Consider the following 12,586-nt stretch of genomic DNA (forward strand, 5'->3'; position numbering starts at 1 on the left):
TTGCTGGCTGGCAGGAGAAGCTCTGTGTTGGAGGTGGTGGGCTGAGGCGCTGTCGTTGTCAGAGTGGTTAGGATCGGTTGGTGTTGTGGATTTCTCAAGGAGAGCAAGGCACGTTTTTTGGGAGCCTTTTCCCTCCAAGGCGAAAGCGGGAGTCAAGAGATGCGGCCCCCAGTACCTGGTTGGCTCTGTGGCGCCTTGCCGAAGCTAACTTCCAAGGGTGCTGGTCCTGGACGACAGTAGTGGTTGTTGAAAGGTTGCAAGTTCAAGGAGAATTCCAAGAAGAAAGGAGAAAAAAATCGCAAGAAAGTTTAGAGATGAGACAATGGAACCCGTAGACAGAAGAGAAAGAAGGTTTAGTCTGAGTTGTTTGCTTTGCGTGTCAAACGAGGAAAGTGCCTCCTTCGTGGCTCTTAGTTGTGAGGCAAGAGCAAGCCACAGGGTCTAATGTTGGGTGGTGGGCACACCAAAAAGTTGACCAGTAGATTGGCCATCGAACTCAAACAATAGGTAACACCAGCCACATGGGCATGTGGCTATTGTGACAGATTTGCCTGGCACCATGTGGCTGTGCACTGACTGCAACTGGACTTGCGAGGGGCTCAACACCATCACCTAAGCTCCATGTCAATCAATCAATGGAGGGGTCCGATCAAGCTCTTGCACACAAAAGTCCATGTCGGGAGGCTCCGATACTCCAGACCAATATACATATGCAGTTCTAAGGCCAAGTGATGCGCATCCGCACTCCGTGGAATCCGAAGACCATATTCAAATGTGGTTGAAGGTGTAAAGTTGAATAAACCTAGTAACCTACCTAAGTTACTCTCTTGCTTCCACTTCCACTTCACTTCCACTCTTCACACTTTCCGACAACTGAGTGAGTCGGTATCGACAGCCTGGAGCAATCATGACCACCTCATCCGCAAACATCCCCATCATTGACCTCTCTGGTCCCCAAAAAGAAGTAGCCAAACAACTTGTGGACGCCGCCGCCGAACATGGCTTCATCTACATCAAGAACCTCGGTGACGACATACCCGCCGCCAGTGTCGATGAAGCGTTTGCTCTTGTATACGCGCCTTTGCCTGCCCGCGATAGTCCTTGTAGCATCTTAGAGAGCTAACGTTTTTTCAGTCCAAAAAACTACTCGGAGCTCCTGTAGAAGAGAAACAGGCATGCTCCATCCAAACCAACAATCGAGGATGGACGAGCATGCATGCCGAGACACTGGATCCCCAGAACCAAAAGGTGTGCTTTAAACACTTAGATGGATGTAACGCACTTAAATTGCTAACACATACCAGGTCGGCGACTTTAAAGAGTACGCAATTCACCATGTTTATGCACCAATGTCAAAGTCCTAACCAAGTCAGAGCCTTCAACTTTGGCGAGTTCATAGACAACAAAGCGCAGCAGCCCATCCCACCCACAATAGCCGACGATGAAGCTCGGTTTTCAGCATTTGCCAATCTTTGTCGGGCCCTGTGCCTCAAAATACTCACCCTTCTAGGCCAAGGTCTTGAGGTAAGTCCAATTCATGCAGAACAATCCCCCAGTCATCATCGCCATCACCCCACTAACAAGCCCAGGTAAACGACTTTTTCTCCTCCGCACACTTCAAATCGCCTTCTGGAAGCGGCACCATCCTCCGCTTCCTTCGCTACCCTCCACCGTCTAGCACATCCCACACCGCCGACGACATTCGCGCCGGCGCTCACTCCGACTACGGGTCCATCACCCTACTCTTCCGCCTCAAAGGTCAAGCTGGGCTTGAAATCCTCAAAAAGGACGGCACTTGGGCCCCGGTACCTGTGGTGCCGCCCGGTACGGAGAACGATCCCAGCCCTCCTATTCTAATCAACATTGGCGACCTCCTGTCGTATTGGACGAATGGGCTTTTCCGGAGTACGGTTCATAGGGTAGTGTTTCCTACAAATGGGGAGCATACCAGCGTGGAAGGAGAAACAAGCAGCGAGGCACGGTACTCGATTGCCTTCTTTTGCCATCCAATGGATGATGCACTACTGGAACTAGTGCCGAGTGAGCGTGTTCGGAATTTTGTGCCCGAGGGGGTTGTGGCGGGGAATCCGTTCGCGGAAAGGAAGGTATTGACTGCGGGGGAGCATTTACTTATGAGGTTGAAGGAGAGTTATGGAACACTGTATGATGAAAAGGAGTAGTAAGTATGTTTATGGTTTGGATAGATTCGCCGGTACGATGTCGGTGTCTGGGTATTGAAGGTCGCCCTATATATCTATGCAGTTTGCGTTATGTATCCAAGAATGCTCCAAATCAATATAACTTTCCAATTCTGTTGTGTTATACAATTCCACAGTACCACCTCCGCCACGGATCGTGAAATCCATCATAGTACTTGTCCTTTGCTTCTTCATCTTCCATGACCTGAAGATTCCTCAACATTCGCCAGTCATAGACAGCTATCCAACCTCTCGTTTTCCGCGGTAGTGTCTTTCGAACCCGTTCCACATCCGCCAGCACATCCTTGGTCTCTCTCGCCTTGTTCACTGTGTCAACCAACAAAATGACTTGTGGAGACTTGTTCCCCAGAGTAGCGCCATGGTTGTTTTGCATCAACCAGTCATCCATCGGCACTGCAAACCCGGATACGCCATGGGAGTTCAACAAAGCAGTCCGCTCTGTCGATTGCCCCAAAGCTCCGGAAGGCAGCAAAATTGTGTGATCAAGCAGATGGCACTTATTACCAGCGAATTGGCACCCATTATTGACTTGGGAGGACCGGTTTGTCTGAGATGCTTCCTCGGACGATATGGTTATAGGGGTGCAGCTGATTTCGCAGCTGATTTCACTCCCCGCCAAGTTTTCACAATCATTTTGTTCTGCCACAGTCATATTTTTCTGCGTTTCTTGTGTTGAAGACACGAGATTGCTGAGATCCACGGACTGGTCAAGCCCGGCGGCGGTGGTAACAAAGGACAAGCTGGGCGTGGCGGACACCTGTGAGGCATTACCATCCACATCTTCTAGAGGTTTCCGGGGCTTCCTAGACCCTGATACTGGTGACGATGGAATGATGTCCGAACGGCGGCGTTTTGAGGCAGAATTTGCGCATTGCGAAGACAATATGGCCGATTTGCGTTTGGATCTTGGTTCTGGCGTTTTGATGTCCTCCGCTACTGGAGAAGAAGTGGGAGGAGTGATGAGGGATGCGCTTGAAGTGACAGATATTTTTTGACTGACATGGCAGGATCTGATTATTTCGGGGCTTTTACTTAACGATCGAAGCATCACCGGTGATCTAGGTGTCCTCGAACTACAAGGCGACGGCGTAGCCAACGTTGTAGCAGTAAGCTGGCTGACGGCATCGACTGCGCGTCCTCTGGGGTCTGCTCCTTCAAGCTTCGCAATCCACTGAAGGTTTTCCTGGCTATCTTCCAGATCTGGGGTGGCTCTGGCCTCTTTGGCCATTTGTTGAAGCTCATCAAATGTAACCGTGTCAGTGTACTCTCTGTCAAAATGTATCTTTGAAACAACAGGGAACCGCAACGTCCAAAACCCCATGTTTCCAGGTTTATCAAAGCTGAAGCACCTCAAATCGAAAACTGCAGGTTTCTGGAACGCCACTCTCAACGGAGCATCAGCTTCGATGCCCCTCGGGATGTGCAATTTTGTTGCATCATTCTTCTCCAAAGAAACCGAGACGGGATGACAGTGAGAGATGAAGCTTTTGAGAAGCGGTTCCGTAATCTCGACAGCGCTGACCACTGTAAATTCTGGCTTAGCATTCCAACGTTTGACTTCTTCCTTGTTATTCAAGCAGCCGACGTAGAATACGGTCCACCGAAGATTGGGAATTTTGTACGTTTTGGCCTTCGTAGGGTTGAAACCGGCGCCAACGACGGCAAAATCTCCCACATCTCCAAAATTGCCAATGTATTCCTTTTTGAGTTTGATGCATAGACCAGAGTTACGTCGGTCATCGGCTTGGAAGTTGAAATAGGGGTCGTCTGGTTTAAGGACTAGTCCCTCCCCTTTGCTAGTAATGACATTGGCAAAGGCTTTTCTTAGCTCTGATGCAGCAGTTGGGCGATGAAAGTCGACAAGAGTACGTTTTACCAACTCTGCCCGACCAGTCTCGCATTGTATAGTTCGTTCCAGCATCTTGAACCTTTCTGAGTGACGAGTTCCTAGCAACGATTGATCGTTAAGGAGTAGAATGTCGTAGTATATAATCATGAGGTTTTCATAGGAACGTGGCCTAATGACTTTAGTTTCATTCCCACATGATAGCCACATGATACTTAGTTTCAAGTCCAACATACGGTGAGTCCATATCCACATCCATGAAGCGGCCCCGTCTCGCTACATGGTTCCTGATCTTATGAAATGGCATTATCTTATTCTCCTAAAAGTTGTCATTGAATAGTCCTGTTATCGTCAACAGCTTACGCACCTCGTCATTGTACACAACAAGTTCTCCTTCAAAAATGCAATCGGTGCGCACCTGGCAGTGTGGTGTGCCGAATCCGAGAGACTTGATTATCACTCTTGCTCGAGTTAGCACAGGACAGTGAGGCAACACGTCTGCAACATACCCGTGGAGTTTGCACCTATCCTCCGTACTATCCTTACCACTCTTGGAAAAGATCTGAACGCGAGGTTTCCCACCTACTACTTCAATGTGTACCTGGCAGTACTCTCCGTCAATCTTCTGCTCGACGCTCATGCGACCATGGCCCATGTCTATGCAATGCTTGATGCTGCGGCCCTTGAACCAGTTCTGTCTGCCAACCTTGACTCCCAGTTTTGGCTTAACTGTGGCGAGGATACGATCCCTCCTCGCGGTTGGCTTAACAGAATTGGGGAGCATGTTTCCTTTGGCTGTTTGAAGTGTTTGAATAGCAGTGGCGAAATCTTCCTGGGCCTTGAGGATCAGAGGCAGAGCTGAGTCGCAGCACCGATATACAAGCTGAGAATCCAAAATGAGAGGCTGGTAGTCTTTGAGGACAAGCCGGGTAAACCACTTGGCCTCACGAGCAGAGAGTCGACGATAGACATCTTCTAGATCGCATCTGCCCCTCAGGGTCATGGTGGCTTGCGAATTGCGGATAGATGGGGAGCTCCATTTGATCTTGGATGCCAGCCCGTGCATCACCTCATCAATTTCTTCGACGGTGATTCGGAGATTTTCATTGCACATCGGGTTTGGCTGGCAACGAGTTAGGTCATTGGTTCCAAAATAGGGACCAGGGCTAGGACTGACAGTTGTTGTAAGTATTCGTTCAGCACATTCAGCCAGATCGGCACCCTGTCCAGGTTGTTTGTACAAAGCCAGTTCGGCGATTCGGGATGATCCCAGCATCAAGGCTCTCCCAATGATCTTCTCCAGTGTTGGTGCTTTGATACAATACACCCGATCTGTTCGCTTTTCTGGTAGCAAGGTGGAAAGCAATGCAGCAAGATTAGCATCGTGGGCATCAAGACGACCTCGATGCCGAGAAAACCAATCCACAACAGCTCGTGTATTGGATGCGTTGGTGATGGAGAGTCGGTGACATTCGTCCAGCAAGTCACACACGAGAACAAAGGGAATCGGCATTTCGAATTGGAAGGAAGCTAAACATTTCAAGAAAGCAGTTGAAGCAGACCCAAAGACAAAAGGAACGCCAATATCCAGAAAAAGAAAAGCGGAAAGAGAAAAACAGAAGTATTAGCAAGTTTGTGTGACAGAAGCGTCTTTTATTCAGGCGTGGCCAACGCTTCTTTCGAGGTTGGACGTCACGAAGGGGAAGGGGTGCGCAGGCAACAAAGTTTAGGCACAGTCACCATTAAGACTGCGCAAGGCTGAAGGACGGTTTATACAATCATTATCGCAGCTGACCAAGGCAAGGCTGCCTGAGAATTTGGTGTTCCAGCATTGCAGCTGAGTATTCGAAGGAAGACGCGTTGTGCGATTCGGCTCCATCTGAAAGCGGATCTTAGCGCCATCAGCTTCCAGGCAGAGACACGAACTTGACGGCAGGTCACATGTCCAAACCCACAAGCTCGCCCTCGACTCTGGACGCATCAATCTTTCGCAGAAGATGAATAACCAGAGCTGCACTTGGTGAGAGACAATTGCAATGTCCCCAAACGACTGTGTCGAGTTGATACAGTATGTGCTCCTCCCATTTGAGGTGAGTCTTTGGAGATGCCTGCCAAAATTTCCCGATTGGTTCCTGATCGACGTGGGCATAGCAGGATCACATGGCGCCTCAGCAATACACGGCTGGACAAGAACCGGCTTGGTTTCATTGATCAACTTTACAGGCAATAGCTGTCGATTCGAAAGTCTCCATTGCGAAGCTAATAAAGGCGACGATTGTCATTCACACCTCCGAAGGCTAGCAGGTAATTAAATCATCGACCTGTCCGATTAGCTGACGATGCCATCGACCTGATAGCCATTCGATTGAGTATAGTCCCATCACTGAATGTTCCGTCGTGCATACATACACTAGCCGTTCATCGAGGAGGATGGCATTGTTCTCCATGCATGTGCAATTCGAAAATCGACCGCATACAGACTTTGCCCCGTGATGAAGTAGCTACTACGCATTCCAGATCGTCAAGGTGCCAATACAATCTGCCTGCGTCCTCCGCCTTGGCAGATGTGCATATGAGCCAAAAACGCTCTGAGCCGTTGATTGGCCACTAATTTCAGAATGAAATTGGGGTTCCTGCAGCTCCCTGTCCAAAGACGCAGCGCGGCCCAGTTTGCTCTCCACAAGAGGAGGATGAACACAACTGTGGAGTGAACAAGACGTTGCGTGCCTGGCTGGCCGACACTACCAGAGAGAAACGAAATCTTTGCGTATGGATGGTCCAAGGACGTCATCCTGTACAATGGGGCGTCAACCAGGCAAGATGGCTTGGTGGCTTCCTTGGAGGATGAGCAGGCTGCAGAAACTGTCAGCAGCTTGCCTCCAGAAGTGACGAGTGGCGACCACGAACAAATAGCAACTCCTGATTTCCATTGACGGGCTTGCTCAAGAACCGATCGATCCACGGGGATCCACTGGTTGTCGGGGTCAACGACATGAAGAGAGGTTTCACGATGCAGATGCTGGTAGATAAACAATGCCCATACGGAGTCAACCAAGGGATCAATTGATCACAGGAAGATTACGGTGTTCTCCGTGACTACATTTCTGCCGGCGACCGCAGGGGGATGGACTGAAATCGCAGCCATCAGTACGCACACTCAATGCGCGTTTTTGCCCATGCACATGCTCCATGAAGTTGTGTTGCATACCCAGCTTGTGGTGGTGCGAGATAAACAAAAAGACGTTTCGTCGCCCTCACAGCTCTCTGAGACATTCGCCCTCACGCTGCTGTTGCTCTATTCCAAACAAAGCAACAACACAAGACATGACCAGCAGGAATTTCTACCTATCACTGTTATTTTAAACCCAAAACACGCTTTTGCCACAGGGTCCAGAAACAGACTGGCCGTTTCTTGTGTTGATCGGCCTTTACCTCTCCTTACCTCAGTCAAACATCACAACCGCGACCCGCTGAGTTGGAAACACTTTCTCCTTTTTATCAAGTCTTCCGTCGTCTGGTCTCACAATCTCAGCCTTCGACCATCACACTGTCACTGTAGGGTGTCAATCCCCAGACGAAGCGTCTTTCGCTTGAGGCTTCGCCTGGTCCCACGCAATCTGCTGCTCACTTGTGACCCCTGGTTACCTCGGCGCCCAAGTGAGAAGCCATCCAATGATGCTGGTCAATTGAGACGCGCCGCCCACCAGCATCACCCATCCTAATCCCCCTATCCCACTGGTAATAAACCTGCCGGGTTCAGTTGCCCCAGAAAGGACGAGGTTGGTCTGGTCTACGGAGAACTTGGTCTTTGCTTGGGCTATTCGTCGCTGGACCATTGAAGGACCATCGAAGAGACCCTAGCCATATTGCCTTGGATTGCGGCGTGCCCCAGGATGAGCAACAAGCCCGGCGGCTCTGGGTCGACCGCTCCTCTTTCGCTTCATACACTCACTCATGACTGCATTTCTTCTTTCGATTTGCGCACTCGACCGCTGCCTCACTCTTTTCGATGAATATCGCCATCTGAACCAGGGTCAAATTCTCACCGCGCTCGTCCCAAGAGCAGCTCCTGTGCGACGCCGCAGAGCAATTGTTGCCCAACACCGGGCTTCATCCACTCCTTTTTCCATCCAGCGTCGCAAGCACCACGTTAGGCATAGTAGCCGTCACTCGTTATCCAAAGTTACCAGGAGGCATCTGGATATGGCCTCGCATTCAGAAATACGCCGTCGCTCATCTGCTGCTGATCGAGCGCCAATTGAGCCCTCAGTCATCGGCAGCGCTGTCTGCGCGGCAACGTCTACATTCGCTCCGGCCCCTGAGCCAGCACTATCATCAACACCCCTGACAACCACAACGGCAACCTCAACTGCAACTCCCATTGCAACTCCCATTGCAACTCCATCCCATACAGGCAAAATCAACAAGCACAGAAGTCTTGACGGCAGCACCATGCCACCGCCGCCATTACCCACAGACAAAATGGCACCTTCTCCATCCACGAAGCGACACTCACGGACTGATTCTTCATCACGTATCCCAAACAGACTCTCCCTTACTCTGCCAATTGCTCTGCCCACCAGCGATCCTTCACGACCTACGCCATCAACAACATCAGCTACACCGTCGTCGATGCCACCTACTCCGCAACAACATTCAGCTTTGCCGTCACCTTCCAATGTGAATGAATTTATAGTAACAATCGCCGCAAAGGAGCGCAAAGTGCTAGAGCTGAGAGAGGCATTGGCACGGGAAGAGGCGGAGCTGGCAGCCCTTAAGAAGAAGTTCTCCTCTGTGGACGCGTTCCACAAGCAAGAAATCAGCTATCATGATTCAGGCAGCAGAAATGCAACACCAACCGGAGACGGAGGGGTGCATTCGCCCAGGTACAGCGTTGACATGGACCGGAGGAGCCTCCTACTTCAGAACCAGAGCACGCCTACACAAAATCGCCGAGCAGCCTTCCGGGGACGACATGCCCGCACACTGTCGCTGCTCTCCCCCGTGAGAACGAATTCGGAGTTTTCCGTCTTGGAGGACAAGAATGGCGATGAGTCCCACCCCTCTCCTCTTCTGGATCGGAGGGCTTCCCAGGCTGGCAACCCGACGCTGGCGAAGAGAGCTTCTTGGCAGCCCAGAACACAACAGAACAGTCCTGTCGTCCCGCAACTAGTGGAAGACTTCAAACTTGGTTTCAGAGCATTTGTGGAGGATATTAGACAGATTACCATCGGTGACGAGCCTGTTCATGGGCAGACTGGCAGTCAAGGACACCACCGGGCAGGGTCGATGAGCCAGGCTGGACCATCAGATCAACCCAAGTCTAGAAACAGCTACATAGCACCACGAACAAGCAGCCCTTTAGGGGCGTCGCCGTCGGTAACAGCGCCCCCCACACCAGTCGGCAATCAAAAGGAGGCCACATTGGAAAAACCGCGTCCTGCAAAAAATAAGCACTTTTCTTGGACGCCTCTTGGGTTTGATTCCATGGACGATACCGATTGGGCGAATTGGGAGTCGCCTGTGCCTGTGAAGAGCACGCGTTGGAGCGGGTCGACGGTACATAGCGGAGTGATGGATGATATTCAGAGTATTCCCGAGAATGAGGAGCACACGACACCAGTGTAAGTTTAAGCCGCATGATCCGAACTTTTCTTGGGAGGAGTAGAGAGAATGATGGGTCCATAAACACTTCAAGCACAAAGCTGACCAAGATGATAGGAAACCAAAAAACGTGGACACCCCCATCCTATCCCCGAACAAACTCGAAGAAATCCTCCCAAACGTCGTCAACCGGCTCTCGCCCAGCAACATCAAGCGCACGGCCAACAGTCTCCTCGACGAGTGGGAAAAGTCTCTGGTGGCACCGACGTCATCCGAGCAGGCCAACAAGGAAAACTCGACAGCAACGGCGACAACGTAAATAGCACTAGACAACAAATTATTCGGGACATGATTAACATTAGTATTCTTATACAGCGTCTGAGGTGGCATCAGCAAGAGAGCAGTAACTTTGTAGAGTCGTTTACAAAGAGCGTGGACTCTATATGCAGCATGGCTAGAGAGACCGCGACCGGCGGGTGGAGAGATTGGATAAAGTGGGTGAAGTGTGTGGTTGCGCTGAGCCAGATTTGGAAAGTCTTGCGTAAGCTGTATTCTGGATGGGGGTGTACATTTGGCACATCTATTTCGGGGGGCAAGGTGGTTGTAGGGGCGAGCAGGGGAGGATCTGAGGGCGGCAAGATGTTGAGAATTTGTGCAAGGTTTGGCAAGTTTGGGGTGGGTGTTGTTCTGGACTTGATATGATGATACGATATGATAATGATAACGAATGTTGTAACGATATGGGGCTCCTCTTATTCTGTGATGGCAAGCAACAATGAGACCGATGGTGAGCTGAGCATGTTTAACCTCTGATGACCACCTATCAATGGTGATGCAGCGTAACATGAGAAGTGCGCCAGCCTATTCTAATTACTATATGTGAATCTGTAATCCAAAATGTACTAGTATCAAAAATGACCTCTAGATTATTTGCTCTGGCAAAGGGACCGCTTCCCTAGTGCATAGACACCGTCCTAGTTATATCCAACGACAATTCTCCAACGCGACGCCATTCTACGCACCACCAAGCCCATCACATCTATGCCTTCTTTTTCTCATTCTTCACAACCTCACGCACCTCTCTCGCAACATCCATAAACCCACTCGCCCCAATCGCCGTCAACACATGCCACCACCCATGAAGCTCAAACAACCAAGCCCAAGGCAAACCCACCTGCCGCCGAATACTCCTAAGCTCAGCGCAGCACTCCAGGTCAATATTCCAAAGGCCATAGCCCACCACGCACAGCGCAATGCCCTTCCACGTCCGCACATTCCAATCTCGCGTTCTGTCCTGCGGAAACGCCGGCCGCAGCCAATGGAACAGGTACTGAGACCGCAGGATGATCACCAGCACACCTGACACGAAAGCAACGACCTGGTAGATGATACGGGGGGATCGCACGTAGAACACGGCAAAGGACGTGAAGCACAGGGCTAGAATGGCCGAGATGAAGCGAGATTTGGCGGGCGATTGGCGGACGGTCAGTGTGAAATGGAGCATGGACCAGGTCAGTCCGAGCATGGAGAACTCGTCGGCGAATTCGAGCGTTGACCGGAGACTGGCGTGGAAGAGGAAGGATCCGATGCCGAGGACGAGGAGGGAGATGGACATGGCGTCTAGGTTGGGGGAGAGGATTCCACGGCTGCCGGGGCCGTACATGTATCGAAGGGCAAAGTATACTAGGTAGAGTGTTAGTATTTGATGTTGGCGTGTCGTTGCTGAGAGGGGGAAGGGCAACGTACCATAGGCGAGATTTGTGAGTGAGTTGATGAATTCGGCGAGATATAGCGTCAACGCGTAGTCTTCTTCGCAGAAGCTATTCACGGTTAGTTATGAGACGCGCTGGACGCATGAAGGGAAGGTATCTCATACTTTGCCCGGCTGTTTGGTGGGCTCCAGGCTCCCTTGAGAGAGTTGGCATCGCCATCGAAACGGATATTATGGTGCCCCATTTTTGTTTCGATTGCACTTGACTGGACGTGCCTGGTTATAGGAAATGTTTTCGTCTATATGTCAGAGGTGAGGGACTCGACAGGATTATTTTGGCGGAGAATAATCCAGCGTCAATGGTCTGGTCCGTGCGATGGTTCGTTGTTGGTTGGGGTTTTTAAAGCTTCAGCTCTGACATGTGCTGACGGCTGGAAGTCTAATTATGGCTTCTGGTGGGATTGAATACCCCTGACGAAGCGGCCCCTACTGCGGACAAGCTGCATGGGTAATTTTTTCCGACTATGCCCGAAATAGTTGAGCGTACGAGCGCCGAAAGAATGGTAGAATTGTCTGGTGGAAGGTTGGGGAAGTGAAGCTAACGAATTTGAGATGCAAAATGGTGATGAGTAATGAAATGTATTTGTGGTTGCTACGTCGCACAAGGTTTGCGATGCATCATCTTTCACTCTGTGACTCCAGACAACGAGTGAAAGAGGTCCAAAACTGCTCACACATAATGCGCATGTTTCTTAATGAGCAATATGTCTGGGAATGAGTTTCTGTCTGGTGCGGGGTGAATTTTGGATGAGAGCATTCGCAAGGTTGTCTTTGTTAATCGGAAGGCTGCCGACAATCCCGCCATGACATGCCCGGCTTCCCTTGGCCGCACAATATGCAGAGGCGGCTCGTACGCAGTTATGCAAGTCTTCTAGTGCGTGCGAGTGAGCATATATCGGCAGGCAAGTTATGTTCGATTGGCTACACGCATTTTGAAAGCTCAGCAGCATCACTTGTCTAGCTCATCCGACGTTGGCGACGGTCATGGCCCATTGAAGTCGTGAGTCTGTCTCGGTTCAGCTTCAACAGTACATCTTGCTCTGATCTGACATCAAAGCTCCAGCTCCTGTCAGAGGTAGAGATACGGATCCACTCGGATATTGTTTGCATTGCCATTGACGGCTTTGCAAACCGGATGAAAGCTGC

At 50.6% G+C, this 12,586-nt stretch overlaps 4 protein-coding genes across 4 annotated transcripts; 2 read left to right on the top strand and 2 right to left on the bottom strand.

Annotated features, from left to right (window-relative positions):
* Positions 1 to 907: 907 nt before the first annotated feature.
* On the top strand, positions 908 to 2,180 carry VFPPC_05882 (oxidoreductase, 2OG-Fe(II) oxygenase family; the record flags this gene model as incomplete). Its single annotated transcript, XM_018285003.1, has 5 exons — positions 908 to 1,069; positions 1,135 to 1,248; positions 1,305 to 1,321; positions 1,374 to 1,524; positions 1,590 to 2,180. 5 exons carry the CDS (start codon positions 908 to 910, stop codon positions 2,178 to 2,180), a joined length of 1,035 nt encoding a protein of 344 aa, XP_018141942.1.
* A 139-nt stretch (positions 2,181 to 2,319) lies between these two features.
* Positions 2,320 to 5,578, bottom strand: VFPPC_05883 (ATP-dependent DNA ligase domain-containing protein; the record flags this gene model as incomplete). Its single annotated transcript, XM_018285004.1, has 4 exons — positions 2,320 to 4,237; positions 4,302 to 4,384; positions 4,433 to 4,526; positions 4,575 to 5,578. 4 exons carry the CDS (start codon positions 5,576 to 5,578, stop codon positions 2,320 to 2,322), a joined length of 3,099 nt encoding a protein of 1,032 aa, XP_018141943.1.
* A 2,441-nt stretch (positions 5,579 to 8,019) lies between these two features.
* Positions 8,020 to 10,051, top strand: VFPPC_05886 (hypothetical protein; the record flags this gene model as incomplete). Its single annotated transcript, XM_022428482.1, has 3 exons — positions 8,020 to 9,689; positions 9,787 to 9,984; positions 10,045 to 10,051. 3 exons carry the CDS (start codon positions 8,020 to 8,022, stop codon positions 10,049 to 10,051), a joined length of 1,875 nt encoding a protein of 624 aa, XP_022284286.1.
* A 657-nt stretch (positions 10,052 to 10,708) lies between these two features.
* VFPPC_05887 (alkaline ceramidase family protein) lies at positions 10,709 to 11,625 on the bottom strand (the record flags this gene model as incomplete). The annotated part of the gene is made up of 3 exons (XM_018285006.1): positions 10,709 to 11,352; positions 11,416 to 11,489; positions 11,546 to 11,625. The coding sequence occupies 3 exons, from the start codon at positions 11,623 to 11,625 to the stop codon at positions 10,709 to 10,711; spliced, it is 798 nt and encodes a 265-aa protein (XP_018141945.1).
* Positions 11,626 to 12,586: the final 961 nt, after the last annotated feature.

This window comes from Pochonia chlamydosporia, chromosome 5, assembly GCF_001653235.2.
Source record: "Pochonia chlamydosporia 170 chromosome 5, whole genome shotgun sequence".
Lineage (NCBI taxonomy): Eukaryota > Fungi > Ascomycota > Sordariomycetes > Hypocreales > Clavicipitaceae > Pochonia > Pochonia chlamydosporia.